Here is a 26,230-nt window from a genome sequence, read left to right on the forward strand (position 1 = left end):
CTGCATGCATAAACTCTTTAATTAGAACTCTTTAAATTGAAATTAACCGTCCATCTAACCTTGCATTATCAGAGTACTTAAAAGGGTTAAAATACCATTTTGGGATAATGAAAGTAACACTGGTTAAATGAACCATATGCTTTGTTACAAAAGTACTGTTTATTTTATTAAGTAAAAGAGAAAGTCTTTGGTTTTAAGATATTAAAGCTGGTATTTAGTCAGATTGTCAGGTCTTAAGGTATGAAAAGAATGTATATCAATTTAAGACTTCTCTCCCTTTGGGTTTACATGTTCCTCTTCCAAAGGTTTTTTTCCTGGTTCCATTTTCCAATCGGTTACTAGCAAGTGCTATAAACAGCAACTTTTTGGCTGATGGCCTGCAAGAGGCTGCGGACTGTTTCTTCCAGCTGCACCACTTGCTTAGCTTTGTCTTCCAGAATTCTTTGATTCTTCTCATATGTGTTTTCCAATTCTGCAAAGAAAGAAAAAAGGGGGACACACACACGAGTTAGGTTATTCCAACAGCTGACTCTAAAGGTGGAATTGGAAAGAAGTCAAACCCCATTGTACCCAGTTGTTTGGCTTTACAGAATGTGAGAGGCTTCTAATAAAAAGGAGAAACAGCTGTCTTTGATGATGGTGGTGTTTTTTACGTCATGGTGCTGCGGAAATGGGCTTAGGAGGTGGGGAAGGAGTGCTCAGCTGTAACTGAGAACATACGGCAGTTCTAAACAAATGTTCAACCCCCTTTTTCCATATTGGCCTTTACCCTTGAGCTGCTGAAGTTTGCTGTTTGCTTGTTCTAGCAGTGTTTTAGCTTCATTCTGTAGTGCCTCTGCTTTCTTCCTGGCAGCTGCAGACTCTCTTGATTTCTTGGCAATTAAGCTCTCCACTGTTCTATACTTGTCGTCCACATCATTATCTAGTACCTGCGATTTGAGACACAAGGTGGCAGTATTACTCAGAACACAGAAATGGAACACATTCTTAGTTTGACATCCTAATTTCACTCATAGGAAGGGTCTACTGAGCAGAGACCACACACATCCTGAGTGGAGTCCATGGAAATGGACCTCTTTCAGTATCGTTCAAAGCATCCCTTCCCTTCTACTCTCTTTACCCCATGAGAAGAAGAAAAAAATGTGGTTTGTTGTTCCCATCCTTTAAAAATGGGTCACAGCTGGAGTAGATGCATGCACTAGTGTCCGTACTCTCTTTGGAAATGAAAATAAAGGTCCTGCTCCCTTATTGGCAGCAGCTGACTTCCAATTCTAAGAATGGACCAAGACTTCCTTCAACAGACAATGCTTGCCACAGCTGTTTTTAAATAGAAATAAACTACTATCCAAACCTGCAAGCAGGTGTTTTCATAAGCCATTGCATTACATTGGTGTGAGGCCCTGGATCCAGTGGGTGAGATTGATCCGGAACTAACCCATCCTCAGGCCAACCCCCTATGAGGCAAAGTGAGGTGACAGCCTCAGACATCAGGATCCATAGTGGCAGAAGATCCTGCCATTATGTTTATTCCCCCCCCCCCTGTTCCTGATGGAGATCTTCACTAACCACCTCTTCCTTGACGGGAAAGGGGAACATACAGTGCTTTGCCTCAGATCCCAAAATGGGGGCTCCAGAGTCAACTTTGACAGGTGGGTAGCTTATCAAGTGGTACAACTTCAAATGAAGAATCGAGAGCGTACTCCACGGTTCCAGTACTTTCTCTGTCGCTCTAATTCAATGCCTTTTTTCAAATTTAGCACCTTATTTTGTTGCTGCAGGGCATCAGGAAAGTGCCGAATGCAATTGGTACTAGTGACTGCACAGTTCTGAGCCTGATGTTATAGAAAGTCGGGTGCTGAACGGTGGTCATGGCTTCAGTCAACTAGTGAGGCCTAGTGGGCCTAATTAAGCCTACAAAGTGAAGCTTCTTTACTACTGTCTTACATTACCCATACACATGGCCAGAAAATCAGGAGCCTTTGTAAAAGGAACAATTTGCTGTTCTGCTATGCTCTTGAGGTGAAGGATGCAACTAGATGTGGCTTCCAGCCATCTTAGTAAGAGGACTCACTGAGTTGTGCCTGGTTTAGCTAGTTCCCTGCCCCAGGAATTACTCCTACACAGTCCCAATAGACATGCAAGCAAGAATCCAAAACTGCATAAAGTTACGTGTGCTCTCAAGATGTGAAGCACTTTTAACCACCACTGCAAATGGAATGTCAGATTCCTGCCTCATTCAGTTCCACGGGATAGTGAGATGCATTTCACACAACAGTTAAAATGGCACATGCTTTTTAGAGCCTGATGGTTTGCATTGTGTTATGGCCAAACTGCTTTGATAGTATCTTTGGCCTGGCCTGGCCAAAAATACTACTTACAAATTCAAGGGCAAACCAGACAACACAAGCTGGTACCTAAGAAAATGCCTTTGTTTCTTGAGAACATAGAAAGTAATTTCAAATGGAGAGCCTTACTCTTTTGATATCTGTGGTACTTTGGTTCACAGTCGCAACAGTTTCTTCGGTTGCTCTAATGTCCTCTATGTTTGTGGCAGTCTTTTGTCGAAGCACTTCCACATTCTTCTCTAGCTCAGCAATGCGCAGAGTGGCGTTGTTCAGAGTTTCTTCCGAAGCTGCAGTTTCAGATTCAATCTAGCATTGCAAATGAGAACATGATGCACAAATTTCAGCTTTAAAAGTTTTCCAAACGTTAAGTCTCTGTGTTGTGGCAGGCTTATGCTTTTCCTCTTCGTTTCCCCAGCTTTCAGCAATTGCATGAGGTGGCATTTGCCTTCCTTTCCTTTCCACTGACCTGGGATGTTGCTGCTATACAGCTGATAGTTTTTCTCCGGCCCAGTGGGAAGAGGTGGTTGTGGTCTTCATGCAAAAATGAGAGATTAGTAATGGAAGACACGGGTACCCTGTCCAATAATTGTTTTGTTGTTCTATACCAGGCATAGGCAAACTCGGCCCTCCAGATGTTTTGGGACTACAACTCCTAACATCCCTAGCTAACAGGATGATGGGAGTTGTAGTCCCAAAACATCTGGAGGGCCGAGTTTGCCTATGCCTGTTCTATACAGTACACTTTCATGAGACACTGCTTGGGAATAGAAGTTGGGATCATCTGCGTGCAAAGCAGATGCTCTACTGTTGAGCTGTGACTCCCTCCATTACAATCTTTGAACTAACTACAGTTAGATGCTTAAACTCTACTGAGTTCAGTTGTTGTGCTACCTTTTGGTGCACTGCATTGTGAGCAAAACAATCGAGGGAAGGAGGGGTTTCAGGGGAAGGGAGTGTAGATGGTAGCTTTGCTGCCTGATAACAGTGTCCCAAAACAAATTCAGTAGTAAATCACTCATTGGGCTAATTACTAAATCCATCTTACTAAGAAAAAGGATCCTATGATTTGAGCAAGGGCTACCAATCTGCCATATATCACCAAGGTCTAGTTCAGAGCTTTCCAAACTCTGTGTCATGACACGTTAGTGTGTCGGCTGCAGTGTGTACTGTAGGTGTGTTGCATGAACCCTCCTCCCGGGACCGGAAAGGGGTTAGTTTAAGCTTGTGTTTCCTAGTAAAACTGAATTACTGTGTTGAGAAGTGCTGCATGTCTAAAAAGTGTGTCACCAACATGAAAAGTTTGGAAAGCTCTGGCCTAGCTGGATGAAAGAAGTGGAACCAATATAGGCCTAAGTGCAATTGTCATCTAGGCAGGCATCACGCTTGCAGGACCTACAGTTTTTATTTTACTATAAGCCCAAGGTATCTCAATCAGCCTGGTGCAAAAGGCACACTAAGAAGTTAAAAATGTTTGAGACTACAACTCACCAATCCTTCCAGACAAAAATCCACTCTTTGTTATTCAAGCTTTATTTCAGCAGTGTAATTTAAGGGGCGGAGAGTTGTTTTGCTGCTGACATGATTTTAAAAATGCCCTATTTCCAGCAAACTCCCTGCCTAAACCAACAGCTGTGATGCACAACCTGATATAAGGAGAGTATTGAAAGTTTGCTTGCTATGTTGAGACCATCATCATATGGGGTAAAAGGCTGAATTGCAATCTTAATTCAGGGTGGAGATGGGCTAGTCATAATGATTCAACCAATGTGCTAAATTGGTCGCCAGAGTTTTTCACTGATTCCTTTCCTATCGATTGCCTTTTCTGTCTCTGGCCCCGACTGCCAACCCAGATCACTGACACAGGAGCCCCTTGGAACCCCTTCTGACCACCTTCACATTTCCTCTGCTATGGTATGCAAGGAAGATGAGATTATCAAGACAAACAACCTGGATGCAAGTGATTAATGCTTCTGACGGAGCAGTCATGTAACAGAGCATGTAACATGTACATTACCAACAAAGGCTTTCTTCCATTCTACCTCCACTGCTTTTGTACAAAGGGTGGTGAACGGATTTTTCGCTTCTTGTTCATCCCACCCCAAATCAGTCATCAACCATCTGCTGTTTTTGTTTTCTCAGTTTCTGTACTTTTCTAGACAAAGCCTAGCTAGATTGAAACTCTGATTTAAGGAACAGACAGTATTAGGTGATAATAGAATGAACCAGAAGATTGTTGTGTATCCTGTACAAAAGTAGAACAGCATGAGAACATACATGACCATAACTCTGCTTCCAAAAACAAATTTAGGTGATCGAAACTCACAGAGGTAAGTAGGTCTTGTGTTCCTTGGATGTCTTCATCTGCTAGTTTGATGGCTTTTTCAGCTGCATCTTGGGCTTTTTCGGCTTCTTCCAGAGCTTCTTTTACCATGTCTGCAGTGACTTTGACATCTGTTGCACTTTTACTGTGGAATGGAAATTAATTACAAAAGGACTATGTTAAACAGGCTCTCCTTAAAAAGGATTCTTTGGGGTTGGCCTTTTCAAAGAATGTGCAACAAGCTAAACTTACTCCCAGTTTCTCAACATGCTTATTAAATACTGAATGCTTTCCAGGGCACAGATGCAGTCTCTTAGGATTCTGCTGAAAGGTAAAAAAAAGACAGCCTGTTTCAAAGCAAGGGGGAGTAAAAAAAAGGTACCTGGCTTTTTTAGCTTCATCTAACAGCGTTTTTGCCCTTGCTATGTCTCCGGCACTCTGCTGTAGGACAGCCTCAACATCCGAAAGGCTCTCCACCCGTTCACGAATATTATCCGCCAGTGTTTGTAACTGCTCAGGTGTGCTGGGCATCTCCATGTTGAGCACTTCATTAGCAACTGCCTCAATGCTGTCCAGATCAGCACTGTCTTCTGTTGAAATGGTAAACAGAAACAGTGAGTGAGACGGCTCCTTTGTCATGTTTTATTTCCTACAGAGCCAAGAAAAAACAGGAGCCAGGTGGCACCTTTTTTTTTAAGGTATAAAAGTCCACACTCTTCAGAAGTGCTTTAGCTTTGATGAATTTCTAAGATGTCTTAAGAAACTCGAATCTGATCAGCCAGTTGAGTATTGGGAAGGAAGTCTTGCCAAAGGGCAATGGCAGATGGAAGTAACATCAAAAATAAATTAGACGATCTGGCCTTGGCCTCAGGCATGTTGTGGATTCTGATCAATAATGTATCATAGCAAGTGTAATGAACTTTCTGTCGTTGACAAAACCACTTTTTACTAATATGGAAAGTTAAAATTATGCAGGTCATCCCATCTTGCATTCAACTTACTTCAATCTCTGATCAATTGAACAACTTATAATGAAAGGTGCTTATATAATGAAAAGTGCTCATGCATTCTAGATAACTTATATGGATGAAGAAGTCAAGAGAGAGTGTATGTGCATGGAACACTGCATGGAGCAGATAAAAATCCTGTTTCTGCAGAGAGAGAGACAGACAGAGACAGAGACAGAGACACTAAATGTGGATGTCTATCATGTTGCATAGCCTGTACAGGAACAATGCTATGCAGTTAATTAGGCTGGTGTGATGAGCTGAAGTAGTTATATAAGCTGTTCCACGTGTTCTGGGCCAGCAATCTTGGATGCTGTTAAAAGGGAGCAGCGTATTCCAACTTCTTCAAAGGATAATGATCTTACTGCTCTTTGTTGCCACTAGTTAAATCTTTGTGGGTGGATTTATTTCTGTACTCTGCAAACTACTTTCCTCACAGAAAAACCCAAATACTTTGATCCAGGTTCTCAGCGCACAAAGGGCCATGAATAAAGTCACTTTAGCACTAAGTGTACCTATCGTGGAATGTGAGGAAAAGCAGTCCTTCGTGTTGCACCATCGCCATTTCCTGCCTTCAGAGGATGTTCAAATCATCAGTACATTTTTATATGGTAACACAGTAAGGGTTAGAGCGGGAGGAGGGAAGTCACTAGCAGTGATTCTGCCTTGATGGCAGAATTGGATGGAGCAGTCATAAAGCGATTGGCTAGAACAGGCAGGAGAGACATAAATAAAGGAAGTAGAAACACCAGGAGCAGGCCTGATCTGTCTGTCCAGCAGCAACAGGGAAGCATGGGAATTTAGGAAAGGAGGGCATGGTCCTAAGGAAGAGAGAGGTGCTTGAATGGGAAAGATACTATGGGATTCCAAAAATAAAATAAAAAATGTTGCAATTATTTAATCTAGACACAAAGTGAAAACCTTTTCGTTTACCCATGACTTTGGAATGTCTCATATAAGTACATGCAATTGAATAAACGTGCATGATTAAAATACTAGGTTAAGAGGAAGCGCTTATTCACAACTGTCTCATAACAGCAGCCTAACCATATTAGAACAATACTTACTCATCAGAAATTCCCGGATCTGCTTAATAAGATTCCGCAGATCCTTGTTGCTCTGGTCCACTTGCTCTTTGGTGGCATTGGTTTTTAGGAGAACCTCTTGTGCATTCTGTTTTGCTTCGTCTGCTCTCTGTTTTGCCTCTGAGACCTACCGTAAGTGAAATAAATGGGTCATTATTTTCAATTTCTGACAAGTCTTAAAATATGCTCAGGGATAAAAAGAAGAAACACTGAGAAAGCAATTAAGTCAGCATTGAAGCTGTGTGAGAGCGACTCTCATAAAAGTCAGATAACACTCTTAAATTGATGTAAACACAACAATATTTTAAACAGCCCAAGATGTTGTGTGTAGTACTCATAGGAATCTCTATTTAAGCCAGACCTTTTTCTTTAATGAGGGTACTTAGCAGGATCATGCAAACTGTAAAGAACCAATTATTTTGGAAAAAAGTTTGGTTTGCAATTGTCCAGACTTGCACAATCTGCTGATCAAGCTTTATTACTCTTCTAAAATTCATTCTGGTTGATCTACCTTTTAAAAATAATAGTCAATAATAAATCACCATTCTGGAGAGCTGTTCAACTTCTGCCAAAGCGCTGAGTATGTCTCTGTCGAAATCCATCGCCTTCTGCCAGGTATTGTGGGCCACAGTAACCAACCCATCGCAGCCTGGTCCTCCACATTTCCTTTTTCCATCTTCTGTGCGGCAGCTCAGGCCACCACATTCTGAATCAGCACAGGAAGCCCCGAGGGGAGTTCCACACGTCTGCAGCAGACAGGATTAGATAGAGGAAAGAGTGGGGTGGCGGTGAGGTTATCACCCTTTCCAAACAAGTTCCTGAGCCAGCTCCCTAAAGCCCTATCCTATTAGTTGCAGCTTGACAAATTTCCAGAGCCCCATCGAGAACACAAAGGCTGTTAAAAATGTTTTTTCTCCTGCTACTCTCTTCACTCCTATGATGCTCCTTTTTGTACTGGCCTGCTTTTCTAAACACAAAAGCCCCAAGCATTGTGACCTTTCCTCATAGGGGCATTGCTCCAGCTCCGGCAGATTGCACCAACAGTGAATAATTATGCCCCCTCAGTGTTTGTATTGGCCTTTGAGATGCAAGTAACCAGGATTTGCATGTGCAGTTTCCTTTCATGGTTATCAGATTTTGATACAGTTCAGTATTCCTGCTTGAAAAGGAGAAGGGGTTAGCATGAAATTATTCCAGCTTGGGAAGAAGGTACCTTGGCCACACTAGTTTGCTTTAGGGAAATGATTAGCCCACCTTATGCATACAGCATGTTACTTTTAATTATAACTGACAGCAGAATGTTGACAACAGCAGTTGCCTTTGGGCAACTCCAAGAAAGAATGAACAAAAGTGAAAGGTTAGCATTTTATTAAAATCAAGGTGGGTGGATGCGGTTGCTAGACAGAGCAGCAAGTGTATCTCCATTTACCTAGGTTAAGCCATCTTGTCAGGTACAGTGCACAGTAGGGTCGGCTTGCCTTAAAAGTTTTTGATACTGTAGAGTTCCAAATGGTTCAGAAAAGGGCAACCAAAATGATTAAGGGGGTGGAATGACTCTATGAGGAAAGGTTGCAGCTTCTTTGGACTTTTGAGTTTAGAGAATTTTAAGAAATTCTGCATAGCATGGAGAAAGGGGGTAAAGAAAAGGCATTCTCCCCCTCTCATAACACTAGATCTCATGGACATCCAATGAAGCTGAACACTGGAAGATTCAGAACAGATAAAAGAAAGTACTTCTTCACTCAGCTACCCTGTTTCTCATATTTTAAGACATACCCATAAAATAAGCCATAGCAGGATTTTTAAGCATTCAAGGAATATAAGCCATACCCCGAAAATAAGACATAGTGATAGGCGTAGCAGCAATGCCGGCCACGGCAGGAGGAGGAGGAAAAAAATAAGACATCCCTTGAAAATAAGCCATAGTGTGTTTTTTTGAGGAAAAAATAAATATAAGACATGTCTTATAATATGAGAAACACGGTAAACTATGGAACTTGCTCCCACAGGAGGTAGTGATGGTCCTCAAACTGGATGGCTTTAAAAGAGGATCGGGCATAAATTCATGGAGGACAAGGCTAGCAGCCATAATAGCTATGTTCTACCTCCATTGTCAGAAGTATTGTGCTTCTGATTACCAGGTGGTCAGATTTCAGCTACTACTGTATTGCTCTCATGTCTAACTTGCACATGCATCTGGTCAGCCACTGAGAACAGGAAGCTGGCCTAGATGGGTCATCGGCCTGAACCAACAGGCTCATCTTATGTCCTTCCAGTAACTGTTAAAAATGAACTTTTACTAGATATTCTGAAGCCAATGGCTGTAACCCAAAACTCCCTTCTTGTGGAAATCATTGGTCCCTTCTTTTTTTTAAAGCTATCTACCGTACTTCGTTCCAATCATTACTGAATGGTCCAAAGGTGTGGAATTCTCATTCTTTTTTGTTCCAGAAAGCAGTTGCCCGGTTACACCCTCTTCTCATTTATGCTCTCTCATTATGCAGGAGGGATTTTATTGCCCCCTTCCCCACTTCAGCCCCCAATGCATAGGAGGATGGGATTAGGCACTTGACATGCCCACCACCCCACACAGAATAGCCCCACTCTCCCTGTTACGCCATACATGAAGGTGAATGCCTAAATAGGGCTTTAGTTTTCTATATATGTGCCTTATTCGTAATGTATCTGTAAAAGAGCACATTAGCCTCTGTAATCCATTGCAATGTGCCCAATGCAGCTCTCACACTTTTCCATTTACATGTAGCCTATTCAACGCTGCTCCTGTCTTTCAGCTCTTCTTGTTTTATGACCATTCCCATTCTCTGGCCCTTTTCTGTAGTCACTGCCCCTTTTACCAAAGCCTCTGCACTTTACCTTCTCAGACACTTCTGCAAGATCCAGACTTTGAAGCTTGCCTGCAAGTTCATCCAAGAGGCGTGACTGCTCTTCTTGCCTAGCTTTGAAGTTGGCCTCGGTCTCGTTCATCAAGCTCTCCACCTCTAGGCGCATTTCAGCTGACTGCTCTACTACACTACCAGGAAGAAGAGTTGAGGCATTGGCTCTCCTTTCAGCATCCAGGGACTTCTGGAAATACTGGGTGATGCTGTCCAAGGCTCCTGCAAAAATCCAACGTGATGATTATTGAGTATTATGGCTGGCCTTGTTTGAAATTGTAACATGAGAAGTACATGGAGCTCCATGTACTCAATACACTGGGTGTCATCGCCCTGGAAGTCAACAGACTCAAGTTCTTCTCTGCATGTTCCTCCAAGGCATGCTACAGCCATCGTTAAGCACATATAATTGACTTAGGAGTATTAAGCATAAACTTAATTTTGTTGCTCTGAAATAAATGTTAATTCAAAGCACTTAATTTTGGTTGGATCCCCCCTAATTAAACTTATTCCTTTCTCTTTCATATTAAAAGCAAAACACAAGCATACAAACACTGACCCCGAACATCAGATATTTTTATGAATTCTAGTTGCTCTGCAAGCTCTTTCACAACATTGTCTAGGCTCTTTGCATCTGCCTCCAGGGTGCTCAGTTGAGTGTCTGTGGTATTGCTTTCAGAGGCCACCTTGGATACTTTTTCTTCTACTTCAGCTATCTTTTCTGTAACATCTGCCGTTAACTTCCTGTGAACCAAACAGAACCAACATTTGTTGTCACAAAACAAAAACCTACTGGCCTTGAATTTAAAATATAAATAAATCCAAATGATAGGTTAATTCCTTCCTTTTCACCCCAACAATGTGGTTAATGAGTTTGTTACAACTTCCCTACTCAAAATAATCATTAATCAGAATATGTGGCTTAAAAACAAAATCCACATTTTATCAGCACAAAGCAGCAAAGAGCTCAGAGAACAGCTGTTTTGTGTGAGATTTAATTCAATCTGGATTCCAGAAGTCTGCTGTAATGTGCTTGAACTTTGCCAACAGTGTAGGTCATAGCATTGACTCATAGAATCCATACATAATTTGTTTCGTATCCCACATAGTTAACAAATGGTTGTTAATTTATTTTTCACAGACTCTTTCACAGACGAACTAGTTACGAGGAAGGGGTGGGAGGGCCAATGCATAATAGATTATTTTACTCCGTAAAATATGAGACAAAATGGAAGCTGGCTGTGCTGTAGACTTACTCCATGTTTAACACAAAGTAGGACTCATCCTAATGAACATAAACAACATTTTGAGGGAAGTTGCCAAGCCTAGAGAATCAGTCCTTGGGCATGCACATTATCTGCATGGACTCTGAACAAATGAAATGAGATATTAATGTATTTGTGCAAGGTATCTTGCTTTAAAAAGAGGGAAATCTCCTTAACCCTACTATAACGACTGTCCCAGCATTTGTGTTCTTCTTCTGTAGTCCTCAATTACACCAAATGCAAATACAGCAGGGAACAGGACTCACCACTGTCCCTAACCCTCACATGAGGGAAATGCCTGTGGAAAATGTTTTGTGCAAAAGTTCAGTAGGAATTTTAGGGTAGGGCGACATGATGGCTATATTATACTTCCAGACCAGTGGCCAAGGGAGTATGCCTTCATATAGCAATTGCTGGTAATACCAGGTGGGGAGAGTGCTGTTCAACTCCATTCCTACTTGCAGGCTTCCCATAGGCACCTGGTTGGCCATTGTGAGAACTAGGACTAGATGGCCCTCTGGCCTGATCTAGCATGACTTCTTTTGTTCTGAGGGTGGGACCAACAAAGCCAAGTAGCCAGAGTTAGGCCCTGAATTAAGAACACTTCTCTCCATCATGCATCGTTTGAGATTGATTTGTTCTGCAAATGAAAACTGAATGTAGAAAATTAGTCTTCAAATGCTGCTGCTTATTATAGCTTTAAACATGCAACAACAGTTGCCAGATTTGAATTTATACCATGATGTGGTGGGCTTTATGTGGTTAAAAGAATGGATTATGTTAGAAAATCATAAATTACTAGATCTGGAGGGATACCAAAACAAAGATGCCTATGAATTAAGGAGTTGTTAGGGCATGACAATTGTTTTTACATTTTTAACTCTCTGGGATATTTTCTTGGGAAATTTCTCTGTGTGTGCTTTAAAACTGCATAACTGCAAAATAAAGAAGATCCAATAGTAAAATCTATACTATGGCAAGCAAAACTCACAAACAGGGTAGGCAAGTAAACCAAAGCAAGACCACACTGATAATACTGGGAAAAAGTTGATTCATACAGGCTAATCCATACAGGATTTGCTTATAATTTGGCATCACCTGAAGAATAACAGTGCCAGAAAACAAAAGGTCTTGAAAGCCCTTGTGAGACAACACTTGGGCAAGATTGTGCTGTGGTTGTCTGCCAAGCCGAAGATTTTGAAACTGCAGTTCCTCTCTTTTGGCATCTATATACAACAGGTCTTCACAACTGATAAAAGTACAGATCAGGGTGGGTATAAATTATGTCTAGACATGTTCAACAGTGATTCTTAAATTATCATCTGCAGTGGGGGGAAATTATTACACAGCGCTCCAAGGGAAATGGTTGGTGCCGAATGCATGCAAAGTACTAAAACGGGTAATGTATTTTGGTTTTTCTTATGCAGGACCAAGTTCTGCAGGGGAAAGTGCACAAGCTGTTAGGTTAAACTAAAAACCTGAAAGGATTGTATGATCATCCATTAACAGAAGTTGGTACAGTTAAGTTACCTAATTTGTACCCAATTAAGTTGCCTAATACAGTTAAGCTACTTTAATTGCTCGGTTGTCATTAAGGCTACAAAAACAACTGGTGGTATCAAGAAACCAAATCAGTCTTGCAGTTTTTCCCTTCCTTAGACTGAAAGGAGGGACAGGAAGGAGCAATTTGCTAGAGGCTGAACATTTCAAGCACATCATTTCTCATCCCACATTCCTTCCTTTTAACGGAAGTTTCTATCCTATACTCAGGGAGAAGATAAGGAATGAACAGGTGTGCCATCTTGTTAATTGAAAAGCAGTTTCACAGTTTCCTTCAAATTTTCCATAATCACTGTAAGGCACAGTTCCAACCTTCTTTTTCTTTACTTTCTGCTTACAAGTCTAATTAAAACTGCAGGATGACGAGATCCCCACCCCCCATGTCTGAGCAAATGCAAAAGAACATTATTTGTGTTTTATGCCACACTTACTCTGCTTCCTCAAATAGATTTCCAATGTTCTTAAGAGGCTCAGCAGCAGGATTTTGAGCAATGATACTTTTAATCTCATTCAGTTTTTCCTCCACAGAGTTGAGTGTCTGCCGGTAAGGACCACTGAGCCCTGTGATTTTCAGGGCTTTTGCTCTTTCCAGGAATCTCTGTGTCCTGTTAGTCAGCTCACTAATGATGACATCCCAGAGAGCAAAACACTGGTGACATGGTGCACAGTCTGGGAAGGTGCCAAAGTAGCCTCGGGTGCACTTATCACAACGGGTTCCCTCAACCCCCGCATTACAGATGCATTGCCCAGTTGTGCGGTTGCATTGTGGGGTCTGGATGCCACGTTGATCACAGTCACAAGCTGAAAAGAGACAAAAATAAATGGAGACACCACAAACCAGGGGCAGGGGACCACCAAATAAGGCGGCGGTTTTACAATACAAATGAACAAAACCATGCCAATTCTCCTGAAAAATTGCTACTCCTGCAGCTCGGGGATTATCCATCTATTTGGTGGGCGAATGTCCAGATCACACTCCATAGCTGTGCATGTACAGTGTGGCTTAATGTCAACGCCAGCGAGATCTGCATTCAAATCGCTATCTAACCATAATGTCCCTACTGAAGCCTGTCTTACACCTTAGCCTGTCCTGCTCCAGAAAAAGTTGCTATGAGGCTCATGTTTGCTGCCCTGAATTCCTTGGAGGAAGGTTGGAATAGAAGTGAAATGCATGCAAATTAAATGTGAATTAGTGAATTGACACAAGGGAGTGCTTTCCTGTTCCTGACACTCTTAATTCTCCTCCCTTTCTTGCTTCTGCTCCTCACATGTGGGTCAGAGATAATCCACTAGTGCAGTACTAGTTAAGTTTAGCTGTTTTATTTCCCATCAAAAGTATTTGTACTATAGTCTAAACCACTAGTCTGCAAGCTTTTCAGACCTTGGGCCCATGTTTCTTAATTTATTGAAATATATTTGTATGCTGGTATGGTGTATGGCTGCTGTTGTGACCAACTTTAAATCAACCCATGACCCACCAGCAGGTCACGTCCCACCAGTCTGAAGACCAACAGTCTACACTATGAATGCATTTTACATCCCACTAAGGTCAATGGCAAAACTGCCATGGATATGAATGGCTCTGGATCGTGCTTTATTAGTGTAGCAGAAATTGAATTTACAATCAATAGGTACCCTAGTTGGCACTTTCAATTAGTCGACCCCAAATAGCCGGGCAGGACAAGAAAACTAGAAGCTGCCAGTGTTAAAAAGCTTCAGTTTAACAAGGGATGAGACAGTTGGGAGAATCCTTTCCATCACAGCTGCAGGTGAAATGAAATCCAAAAAAAAAATTTTTTTTTAAAGGCACATGCTGCCAGCATCCAAAATGACAGGAGTTTGACTCCCAGCAATGTAAAGACCATAGGAAAATGCCACACCCTTCAAAAAGGCTTCACAAATTTAACATATGCAAATGTTCCATCAATCAGGAATCCTGTAAAGTATTGTCTGGATGTGGTCTATTGTCAAGGTTTCTTCCACAAATATTCAAACTTCCCATAAGAATATGTGAGAAAGGGAAGAGAGTAGCAGGGAAGGGCAATGCTACGGGTTGGGCTAATACTTTGGCACATACTGTTATTTAAATATTCACATCTCTTGGCCAAGTTTCTTAAAATCCATTTAAAAGAACAAGTTACCATAAACAAAACCAGCTTTCTTGTAGAGAGGAATTCAATACATAGGATACAAAAAAAAGTGTTGTCCTGCTGTTCAACTTATGTTGGTACAATTTAACAAAATGGCCTTTTTGTTCTCAGAATTATAAGCCAACACAAGGGGTTTTATTTCCATCAAAGAAACTTCAGCATTCCCACAGTGAATTGCAATGGAACATAAACCCCCTCCTAAACCCCCTCCGGCAACTCATTCCTCTTTGAAGATTGAAGGGGAAAGGAGGCACTTTAACCCTTTCCACCACCAGTAAACTATTATTACTTTGTGGGAAATAAGACAATCTGGATAATGGTGAATTATTTGGATTCCTTACATGGGTGTAACGAAAACAGAAGCCCACCAGTATATGGCTCCCTTCTCTTGAAGATCCCAAGATAATATCACATTACACATTCAATCCATTTTAGCATGTCAAGTTATTTTTTGTTTTGTTTTTGAGCACATGATCCTGATCATACTGAAATGAATGGGCATTTATATTTATCTTTTCTTTGAAGGCATTGGGATTTTGCCTCAAATGTCTGTGATTCAGAGGCATTTTTATGAATATAATAAACAGAACACATAATTGCATGTTCATTTATGGTATACGAAAAGTCCAAATTCCTGTTGTAACAAGGATAATACAAAACTTTTAGTGTGTGTGTGTGTGTGTGTGTGTGTGTGTGTGTGTAGTTGAATAAAACGTAATTTAGTACTATGTATGAACACAAATAACTACATGATTCTTCCATGTTATCTCTTCTTAAACGTGACTTTGAGGGAAATCAATGCAGAACCATTTAAAATCACCTGCTGAAAGCTAATGTTGCATTCCCTGATTCTGCAAAAAATTAAACATATATGAAGTGCATTTGCAAGAGAAGAAAACTACAGAAGAATTAAAAGTGATAAATAATTTGATCCCTCTTCTGCTTATATGTCAAAATAAATCTTTCAAGATAACTTATAAACCTGGTGCAGAGCTCTGTAAATGATCCAGTGCCCCTAAAGAACCTAACAATGACATTTCCCTGGTGCAATGGTTAGAGTGTTGGACCAGGGTTTGAATCCTCAATCAACCATGAAAGCTCATTGAGTGACCTTGGGCCAGTCACCATCTCTTAGCCTAAGCTAAGAGAGCCTAAGCAATCCTGTGAGGATGAGATGGGAAGGAGAACCATGTACTCTACTTTGAACTCCTTGGAAGATAAAGGTGGTATATAAATGTAATAAATAAAATATAAGTAAATATATGAATAAAAATGAGTTCTATATGACTAGCAGTGAATCAAGTGCAATCCTATTTCCTACCTAATTTCTGTGTGCTACAGTTCTTCAGGGCCCCAATTTTCTCTTGCTTTAATTTTTGACTTTTGAATCAACACTGAGAGGCTATTCTATACTCTTCAGAAACTTCTTTAGAGGATCAAATCAGGATAGCATGTACTTGGAAAATACCCATGCTAACTTCCTAGTGCTGGACACACTTGGGAACCCTAACTGTTGCTGGATCATCCAGTACTTGATTAGAACAATACACATGTGGAATAGAGGAATGTTTTTGTTTTTTAAAAAACAAACTTCAGTGCAAATCCCTCTGTAGCACATCTGGACGCCTGGAGTAGACAATCCTAATAAGAAATGTAAAGAAGCCAAATCTCATACATCCCACAATTACAATGTATGTAGCTAGAAAACTCTTATTGTACGGGATCTCTAGGACACCAAGTTCCATAGAACATGATGAAGACTTTGAAAGTCTCTCATCTTACCTACCAAAGTGCAAAATTCCCCTTGTTTTCCCCCTCATTTGGATATTACAATCCCTGTAGCACACAGACATCTTGTAGATGATGGCGTTTATGCAAAATAATTAGGTGTGGTTTTTTTTAAAAGATGACCATCTTTAAAAAAACATGCTGGAAAGACATCTGGCTGTCCGGAACTTATGGGAGTTGTAGTTTAAAACATCTGGAGGACATCAGGTTGGTGATGGCTGAGATAGTATATATACTGGCTTAAACATAGGTCTGAACTGAATTAATGGTGTCAGTTAAATTAAACTATGTATGCTCCAGTTTCTTTTACCTAATGCTGAATATCCTCACATGTAAACAGTTTTGAACAGCACTCAAGCTAAAATATAGTTTATGCATAATGTTTGCTACCCTTCAAGTAATAGCTTATAAAATCTAGAATTAAGTGCTTTATGCCTCCTTGTGTGTTCATGGTCAGTTACTTCTTAGTCCAGGCAAACCATAGTTTGTCATTACATCTGAACTAACGATCTATGATTTCTGCTTGCCTTTCAAACCAGGCTAAGAAACCTGAGATAACCTTGGAAGGTCACAGAAACAATACCTGTCAACCAGCCTGTGAATACCTGTGAGCCAGGTCTCAGTTGATGGGATGCTTTAGTGTTTTGCAAGTGTTTACGTTTTCTAAACATGTTTCATAGAAACAGACCTGCACCTACCTAAGTACACCTTTGAGAAACTTCTGACAATTTCAGATATTCTACCTTCAGTAACTACTATTAGTAGAAAACAGTAAGTACAAAACTTTCCCCCATCTCTTCTTCCTGTTCTTGAGGTTTTTATTCAATAATACATACAATGCAAATATTAGCAGTTGTGTTGAATTAAAACAAGCACAACTGCATTTTAATTTTAATTTAAAACAATACTCCAAGAGCTCCTGGCAATATGCCCTATTTTAATACTAAATCCCAAGCTCACCAGTATTTTTGTCTCTTAGGCATGCTCTTCCAGAAAGAGGAAATCCGGGGGATTTAGTAGGATTTGGACTCTTATAACAAAGTCATTTAGTCTTGAAAGATATAGAATTCTGATCTGATTCCAGCCTATCCATTAAACACAATTTCCCCCCTGTGTAATGGCTAATCTTTTAAATGCTTGATGCCAAAAATGAAGTTATTTGGGCCTTTTTATTCAGCTGAAACAATTTTTAAAATGCAGCTTCTAGATACCCAGATACAGGAACCTTTCTCTCAAATACACACTTAGGCAGGAATTGGTTTGAAATCCAGTGAATACAACTTGATCTGAATTTTTCAGAAATTAAGAAAATAAGAAGCACCCTGTTGGATCACACTAGAGGCCCATCTGGTTCAGCACTCTCTTCTCCCAATAAACAACCAGATGTGTATGGGAAGCTTACAAGGACCTGAGTGCAACAGCCTCCAGTTACTAGGCTTGTGGTCTCTATTCAGCAGAGGCATATTGCCTCCAATAGTGGAAGTAGAACATAGCCATTGTGGCTTGTAGCCATTCAGAGCCTTTATGCAGTGGCGGAGGAACCCTCTCTGACACCCGGGGCGGGACATCAAGGGGCGGGGCGCACTGCCTGGTGACACACACACAACATCTGTATGGACTGTGCATGCGCGAGCGGCAGTCCGTATGGTCGCCGTGCTAGAGGCAGCCTGTATGGACGGCGCACGAGAGCGGCAGCCTGTATGCACGCCACACGAGTGGTGCCCGTATTGACTGCGCGTGTCCTCAGCCGCTCTACAGCTGGGGGGAGGCAGGGACCATCTTGTCACTCCCCCTGAGTGGCACCCGGGGCGGCCAGCTCCCTCTGCCCCCCCCACTTCATACGCCCCTGCCTTTATGCTCCATGAATTGTCCTCTTAAAGTAATTCAAGTTGGTAGCCATCACTACCTCTTCTAAGAGCAAATTTCATAGTTTAAGTATACACTGTATGGAGAACTATATTCTGTCTGTCCTGAATCTCAGCTTAATTAGGTACTCCAGGGTTCAAGTTTTATGAGAGAGGCAGAAAAGCTTTTCTCTATCTATTTTCTCAAGACTGTGCATAATTTTATACACTTCTATCATGCCCCCTCTTACTTACCTTTTTTGCAAACAAAAAAAGACCCAAAAGCTGGAACCTTTCCAACCCCTTGATCATTTTGGCTGCCCTTTTCTGAACCCTTTCCAGCTCTTCAGTACCCTTTTTGAGGTGAGGCAACCACCATAGTTAATGGCAAAATGTGACAGCCTAAGAGGCTTTCCCCAAAGAATCATGGGGACTGTATTTTGTTAAGGGTGTTGGGAATTGTAGCTCTGCTAAGGGTGAACTACAGTGCCCAGAGTTCTATGGCATAAGTCATGTGCTTTAAGTGGCATTAAATGTGTTCTCAAAGTATGGTGTTGTTCTGGTTCGGACAGCAATTGAAGTGATCAGGCATATTTACAAAACATGCCTCAGCAAATGTGTTCTTAATTTATTTATATACCGAGGTGCTGCTCCCCCTTTATTCTATGCTGTGCTTTCCTTACAAATCCAAAATGAGAAGACACTTTTCTCCCCATGTGAAAAACTCCTGAAAATACACATTGTTTTTGTTAACAATATGAAAAAAACCCCAACTACTATAAACTATAAAATGAACATCTAAATCTCTATCATCTAAAGCCAGTCTGCCATTTCTGTTACAAAGCTTCAAAAATCCACTTCAAAACCAAACTTTTACTAGAATTAAATTTAGCTTCACTAAAATACCTTTTTTTTAAAGCCAGCCAAGATCAGCGAGCTTCTTTTTTAAGTACTGTATAGTAACAAACATTGAAACATGAAGAGACTAATGAATGCACTACTGTATAGAATCTTAGTTCTCTTGTGTATCTAATTCCTTGCAACATAGCATGAGGGAGCCAATATGAAAGCTGCTTTGTTTCCTTTCTACACGCATAGGCACAGGGCAAGTTATCAGCAATTATCTCTAGGCTCCCAACTGCAGCAGAAGCTACAATATGGGAAACAAATGCAGATTTCACATACAGAAGGGCTCCTTCAAAAGGCTAATAATGCATGCGGAACAATGAAAGTAATGTGCTCACCTTGGCAGTCCACACCAGGATCACCCCAGAAAAACTCCTGGCATTCGTTGCATGTGCGCCCTCCAAATCCTGGCATGCACTGGCACTGCCCAGTAAACTGTTAATTCAAACAAATGCAACAAAAATAGCTGAACAGGGTGCATTTCACAAAGTGAACAAGCCACAGGGACTTTATTGGGCCACTACAGCCACCTGTCAATACAATACATTAAGTGTCAAAAGAGCTTAAAATTTTAACTGGCCACCTATCAGAATTATGGACATAGTACACATGACTCAGGAGATCCTTAAATAGGATCTCGGTTAGTATTGTTAAGAGTCAATAGCAGCTTGGGAAGAGGCTACTCAGATAACCAATACTTCTTGCACTGTTTCCCCAAGAAAGGATGTTCCCCTTGTAGCTGAGACTGTAGATCAAAGATCACACACACGCCAAGACATATTCCATTGGGAAGGTGGAACAGGAGAAAGGATTAAGCCCTTTCCAGCATCACAGTGTCAATTCAAATTCTCCCTCAGTTGCAATTCCTTTTGAAAATATGGATCTCCCACACCAAGCATATAACATGAGTTAGCAGATCAGTCGGCCGCTGCTTCCTAGTATACCAAGTGCAAGTGCACACTAACTTTGTTGAGAAATGTTTTCAACTGTTAATGCAACCTTCTATGGAAATCATCAGGTGATTATGAATGAATTAGTGAAATGAATGAGTTTTTGCTGCAAGTCATAGCTAGTCTGCATTGTTGTCAGCTGCAGCAACAGCTCTTCAAGAAACATCTAAAACATCATCACATCTGATGGGATATTAAATTTCAACCATTATCCTTGATGTACAGTAACTTTTCAGCACCACTCACAGCTGATTGCCATGTCCCAGAGCAGGACAATCTTGGTATACCTGGATTCCCCTGGTAAATTAAGTCAGGTGCAAACAGGATTTTGCAGGCAGCAGGCACCATGTAAAAATGATGCCAGGAGAACAAACAGCTATAGATTATGTAAGCAGGCAAGTCAACCTAAAGCAAACAGCCCACAGGGCCACTGTCCAAAAAATAACCTGTTGGAAATTCTCTCTCAACACTATTACAAAGCAATTTGTCATACTGCCAAGCACTGTGATACAATAATCATCCACTGTACTAAAATAGACTTTTGCAAGAACATGCATTTGAATGTTCCTCAACATTAAGACAACAAACAAACAAAACTGGTACATACAAAACTCACAGAGCTCAGTATGTACAGAGTTGCTTTCTGTTGGATTTATTTAAAATCCCTGTGGCATGTGAATTTATTTAATTTCTCAACACGTTTCTACACCCTCCATTCAGATGAAATGTCAAGGCAGAATACAAGTTTAAGCAAACGCCATAAAAAATTAGATAGAACTGCCAACACTACCATTAGATCCCATACTATTATTGTTATCTCATAGTCTTACCATTATCAACATCACATGTTCTTGCTGCTATTAAACAAATGTGAAATAGTGTACTAAGTTTAATTTTACTGTTTACTATTAGATTCTGGTGTATTGTTGAATGTTGCTTTGTTTGATATAAGTTGTTTATTTTAAAGTTATTGTGACTTTTATATTGGATCAGATTGTTACTACTATTAATGTTTGAAGTTTTATTATGTTTTAACGTGTTGAAAGCCACCCAGAATGGCTGGGACAACCCAGCCAGATGGGCAGGGTATAAAAAAATATTAGTAGGAGAAGTGGTCATAGTAGGAGTAGACGTGGGAGAGCAGAGCTAGCCCTGAATGGTCTGATTCTACAGCGATCAGCTTTTCTTACCTCATTACAAGATGAGCCAAAGGAACGTTCAGAATCACAGCCACATGGTTCACACCCTGTCCCACTAGCCAACCTCCAAGTGTTGGGGGCACAGTGGTCACAGTTCTGTCCAATCACATTAGGAAGGCATTGGCATTGGCCAGTTTCTTTCTCACACTGACATTCTTCAGTGGTGTTGCAGTGCTCACGCACTGTTCCCAAGTAGTTGCAGACACACTCTGGGGGTGAAAGAGCAGACAATGTAACATGTTGCAGTACACTTGGGTGATTAATATGTTATCAAACTGCGACATGTAAGAAGGTATTGTAGCAGAGATGGAGAAGCTTTGTGAGATATCAAGGGTCACATTCCCTGGGGATAATCTCTTCCAGGCTGCGCAACCAGGGTGGGCAAGGCCAAAGCCTCCCTTCTTTTGCTTTACCTTCTGGGGTGTGGGGGGGTGGTATTTTGTCAAAATAAGAGTTCATGGAAAGAGAAGGGTTAACCCAGGGGTCCCCAAACTTACTTCGCTGAGGGCCGGTGCAGCCAGCGCAGATTGTGCTGCGGGCCAGAACATGTGGGGGCGCGTGCCCATACGCAATTTCCAGCACACTTCCGGGTCGCTGGAACACCAGAAATAGCTTGTGCGCATGGGCCTCCTCTGGCCCAGAAGTGCGCCGGAAATGACGCATGCACATGTGCACAAGCTATTTCCGACACTCCGGTGACCTGGAAGTGGGCAGCGGCAGCGGACGATGGGGGTTGCCGGGGGCCGCATAAAGCTTAGTTTGGGGAAGTCTGGGTTAACCCTTCCCTTATCAGCTTCCACTCCAATGAAAAGTGCCTTGTGTGGCAATCAGACACGGCAACAAAGCTTCCAATGGCAGCAGTGGGAACTTGCCTGCACCCTACCCCCAAAGCACAATTTCTTTGCGTTCAGGGAAGGGAGGATGAATCCTTCCCTGCCACCATCTCAGAAAAATAGCAACCACTTTCCTCAGCTATTAGGCTTAGAGAAAAGCTCCCATTGGCATAAGTCAGTGGTGTCCAAACCTTTTTCAAAGGCCAGATTTCATGAAGTGAAGGGCCGTGAGGGCCAACCAAAGTTGTTGACTTTTTTTTTTAAAAAAGAATTGAAGTTGTTGAGGTTTTATTAGGATTTTACCCCAGGAAATAAACTGCCGCAGGGGCCAGATTAATTAGGCCCCTGCAACAGACTTTGGACATGCCTGGCATAAGTGGATGGCTTTAGTGAGGATTGCCTCATTCTAAGAAAAACATAAACATCTGCAAGAACCAGTTTTGGGGGGAGGAAGACCTCCCTTTGTGGCAATTAGGATGGTTTTTCTCAACCTAACTTCCACATGGGACTGAGGGGCAGAGGCTGCAGGCCTGACCCACACTTGCTGTGGCTCAATGGTTTCCCTTCCCTATATTATATATAGCAGGCACGTCCAACAGGTAGATCATGATCTTGATCACTTGATGTCTGTGGTAGATCACTGGCTCCCCCCAAACAAGCTCAACAAATTTGGCTCCCCTAAAAAAGTTCAACAGTGTGGGCCTGCACCCCAAAAGCAGGGCTTTCCTTCCTAGAAAAGCTCAACAACTTTGACCTGAACCCCCCAAAAGGGGGTAGATCACAGTGTCTTGGGAGTTGGCCACCCCAATATATAGCTCTCTTGCCGGGACAACTCAACCGCAGCAGAACAATGTAAAACTAGATTTATTTCTCTATAGCCACTTTTATATTTCCAAAAGATTATAGGAAGGGTGAATGTTTCATGGGCCAGTATATACAATGATGTGAAAATGAGATCCTAGTATGGTGTGTGTGTGAGAGAGAGAGGGGGGGGGGAGAAAAAGAGGCCCACCAAGCATAAATGTCTCCAGCACAGAGCCAGAAATGTGCAGACCACATTCCCTGGTCAGACACAAGAATATAAGCAGCATCTGTGAGTCATTTCCTACAGATCCCCCATTTGCTCTTTACATGTCAAAGCAAAATGAAGTTGCTGGGCTGAAGTCGGGTTTCAAAATTTAATTATCTCAATGAATCCGCACAACTATCTAGAAGAGAGTTCTACGTTATTCAAAAGCTCAGCTTCTCTCATTTGTGAACATCGCCTGATCCGACAAACTCACTCTTTTTAGGCCTTTCATTCTTGGTGACCAAAACAACCACTATCCACCTGGTAAGAACTATGGGATTTGCATTAAAATACTGCACCAGCCATGGACTCATAAGCAGGCACAGAACACATGGTATATTCCCAAAGTTTAAAATGGGAATGATACTGATGTATTTCAGGAGATTGTTTTGAAAAGATTAATAGATATGGAAGTGTACCTGAAGTCTTTGGGATGGGACAGTCTATACATCTAAACATTAAAACATTGCTAGTTTCTAGGTCACACTTCACAACATAAAACTTTTAAACACACACTTCTAAGTGTTTTTCTTAACACATATAGTTCTATACTCATCAGCTGAGGTTATTCACCACTGCCAGATGCATAAAATATACTAGAAAAAGAAAGAGTAGAAGAAGGGGATTTCTGAATATTGTTTGCTATGATGTATATTCTCTCCCCACCCCCTATAACTTTTCAGAAATCCACTTCTACTCTTTACCAGGAATGTCTCTGTAAACAAAAGACAATCCCCTCTTCTTCCTCCAAAGCCTGAGGGGCTGCAGGAAATGGCCTGGGCTTTTCTCCTGATAAGAAGAAAACAATGAAAGCTAACAAGAAAGCCTTCTCTCTCACAAAAGCCTAATCTTTTCAAGATCAGGCTTGGAGTTCTTCTTCACTTATGGTAAGTGCCACCATTTCAAAACATCCCCTTTGCATGCCCAAGATTACTTTGAGGTAATTAGGTTTCAGGTTAAATCCGAAATGCTCACCATGTGCAGTGGCCCCATTCAAGCTAGGTTTGAGCTGACCTTTAATGAAGGATTAAGCTCCCAAACTGCAAATTCCCAGTGCACCTTAGTGCTTAAAAGAAGACAAAGTGATGCTTGCAAAGGTCAGCAGCAGAGACCTTCCTCTCACTTACTTCTACAGTCCTGCTGAACAGCCCGGCCATAATAACCATGTTTACACAGTTGGCAGTTTTCACCCTCTGTGTGATACAAGCACTTCAGGCACAATCCGGTCTTCTTGTCGCAGGCCTCTGGATCAGTCGAGTCAATGTTGTTGTTGCACTGGCAGGGCTGGCAAATTCCACCAACGTCCTCAGGATTTCCAAAGAAACCAGAAGCACACTCGCCACATCTGCTCCCTGCTCAACAAGCCAAATCAAAGGAAGAAGAAATCTCTTCAGTTCACTCAAACATAAACATTAGCTGGAAGTGAAAGTAAGATAAAGGGGAGGAAAAGATCAAGGTATGTGCTAAGACGCAGGGTGGAAGTTTGTATGGAGAACTTAACATACAACAAAGAAGAAAACCATCAGAAAGATTTCAGATAGATTCCAGGGGTCGGCAAGGTTCACTTCGCCTGGGCTGGTTCACTCCAGCTGAGATCCCTCCATGGGCCAGATTGCGAACGAGCACGCCTGCGATTTTCGGCATCTGCGCAGACGTGATTTCTGGCGCCGCAGAAGTGAGTCCCCGCGCCACGCTGCGCTGGTTTAGCGCAGCACACGGGGACTCACCAAGCGGGCAGCTTGGTTCGGGGGCGGTTCATGGGTTGGTTAAATGACCCCCGTGGGCCGCTTGTGTCCAATGGGCCTTAGGTTGCCAACCCCTGGATTAGCCACTATCACCTCACAGCATCACTAATGCCAGGAGAGAGATTATTATTTAGGCTGGTTGAGAATCTGGCTTTTGCCGTAGATTTTGAAACCTAATTTCTTGCTATGTCTGTGCTCCATTCAAAATGTTTCAAAGTTTCTTTTTAACAGAGGCAAGATTTAGGGGAACATGACCAATTTGGTTGCACTGGGGATGGAGTCTCGGGGACACCGTAACTGTGATGAAGAATGGAGGGAAATAAGTGGGTGGGTCTGCCAAATTTTAGTGTCACACAGGGCGCTACTGAAATTTGAGACCCAAAAGTCTGCCGCTGCCTTTGGTGCACAAAGCATCACATATTATTTATAAAGCATTAACATATGTGGATGGCATGTTTGTTGATGGTAGAATTATTATTACTAACATGTGAACCATTCCTAAGATTGAGCAACTAATTTAATAAAGTAACTATAATAATAATAATAATAATAATAAGTATAAAATATGACACTTTGTGATAATCAAAATATGTATGTTCATTGAAATGGCTTCAATTTAATAGCATTCACTGTAGTTGGTTTAACAAGGGATTTTACCTTTATATCCTGTCTCGCAGACACACACCACCTGCAGAGTAGAACGTTCTTGATAACAGCCAGAGGCAAACTGGCGGCCACTTTCTGGCCCATCTGGGCAAGGACAAGGACGGCAGTGATCCCCAGATCCCAGGACAGGATCTCCATAATAACCACCAAGGCATCTTAATTTTAAAATATAAAAGTCTTTTAAGTATACCCATAGAACAGATATATTTGCATATCTTTTATTATTATTTTTATAGTCAAGTTTCATTAAACATTCTCACAATACAAAAAAACCCCACAAACTAATCTACACAAAGAATAAAAAGAAAAAGACCAAAAAGAAGAAAAGAGAAAGAAGAATACAAGATCCTTTCTCACAGATATACCTTAACTTTTATCCCATATAGAAAAAGGTGAGCCCTCCCAGCTCTCACCTGGGAGCATCACTCTCTTCTCCATTTTCTCACCCTGGGAGAGCTCCCCTTCATTGCCACACATATATTTGCATATCAGAGATGGGCTGGTGACAGTCCATAGCACACAGTTCGGCAAGTTTTTGCAGCCCTCCATAATCATAGCCTGAATGACACTATTTTACAGATGTTTTCATTGGCTCTTCCTAGAT

General features: G+C 41.6%; 1 protein-coding gene across 1 annotated transcript in view; it reads right to left on the reverse strand.

Annotated features, from left to right (window-relative positions):
• Window positions 1-140: 140 nt before the first annotated feature.
• The window catches only part of LAMB1 (laminin subunit beta 1), a 55,351-nt gene continuing 29,261 nt past the window's right edge, over window positions 141-26,230 (reverse strand). The window contains exons 21-34 of the mRNA XM_035126482.2: window positions 25,618-25,781; window positions 24,343-24,567; window positions 21,305-21,522; window positions 19,503-19,599; window positions 12,908-13,277; window positions 10,211-10,395; window positions 9,632-9,873; window positions 7,300-7,503; window positions 6,740-6,884; window positions 5,048-5,255; window positions 4,669-4,810; window positions 2,475-2,651; window positions 770-929; window positions 141-472 (exon numbers count right to left, since the gene is read on the reverse strand). Of these exons, the coding sequence (XP_034982373.1) occupies window positions 339-472; window positions 770-929; window positions 2,475-2,651; window positions 4,669-4,810; window positions 5,048-5,255; window positions 6,740-6,884; window positions 7,300-7,503; window positions 9,632-9,873; window positions 10,211-10,395; window positions 12,908-13,277; window positions 19,503-19,599; window positions 21,305-21,522; window positions 24,343-24,567; window positions 25,618-25,781 (2,671 nt within the window). The 3' untranslated portion in view covers window positions 141-338. The remainder of the gene's footprint in view (window positions 473-769; window positions 930-2,474; window positions 2,652-4,668; window positions 4,811-5,047; window positions 5,256-6,739; window positions 6,885-7,299; window positions 7,504-9,631; window positions 9,874-10,210; window positions 10,396-12,907; window positions 13,278-19,502; window positions 19,600-21,304; window positions 21,523-24,342; window positions 24,568-25,617; window positions 25,782-26,230) is intronic.

Source organism: Zootoca vivipara, chromosome 10, assembly GCF_963506605.1.
Source record: "Zootoca vivipara chromosome 10, rZooViv1.1, whole genome shotgun sequence".
NCBI lineage: Eukaryota > Metazoa > Chordata > Lepidosauria > Squamata > Lacertidae > Zootoca > Zootoca vivipara.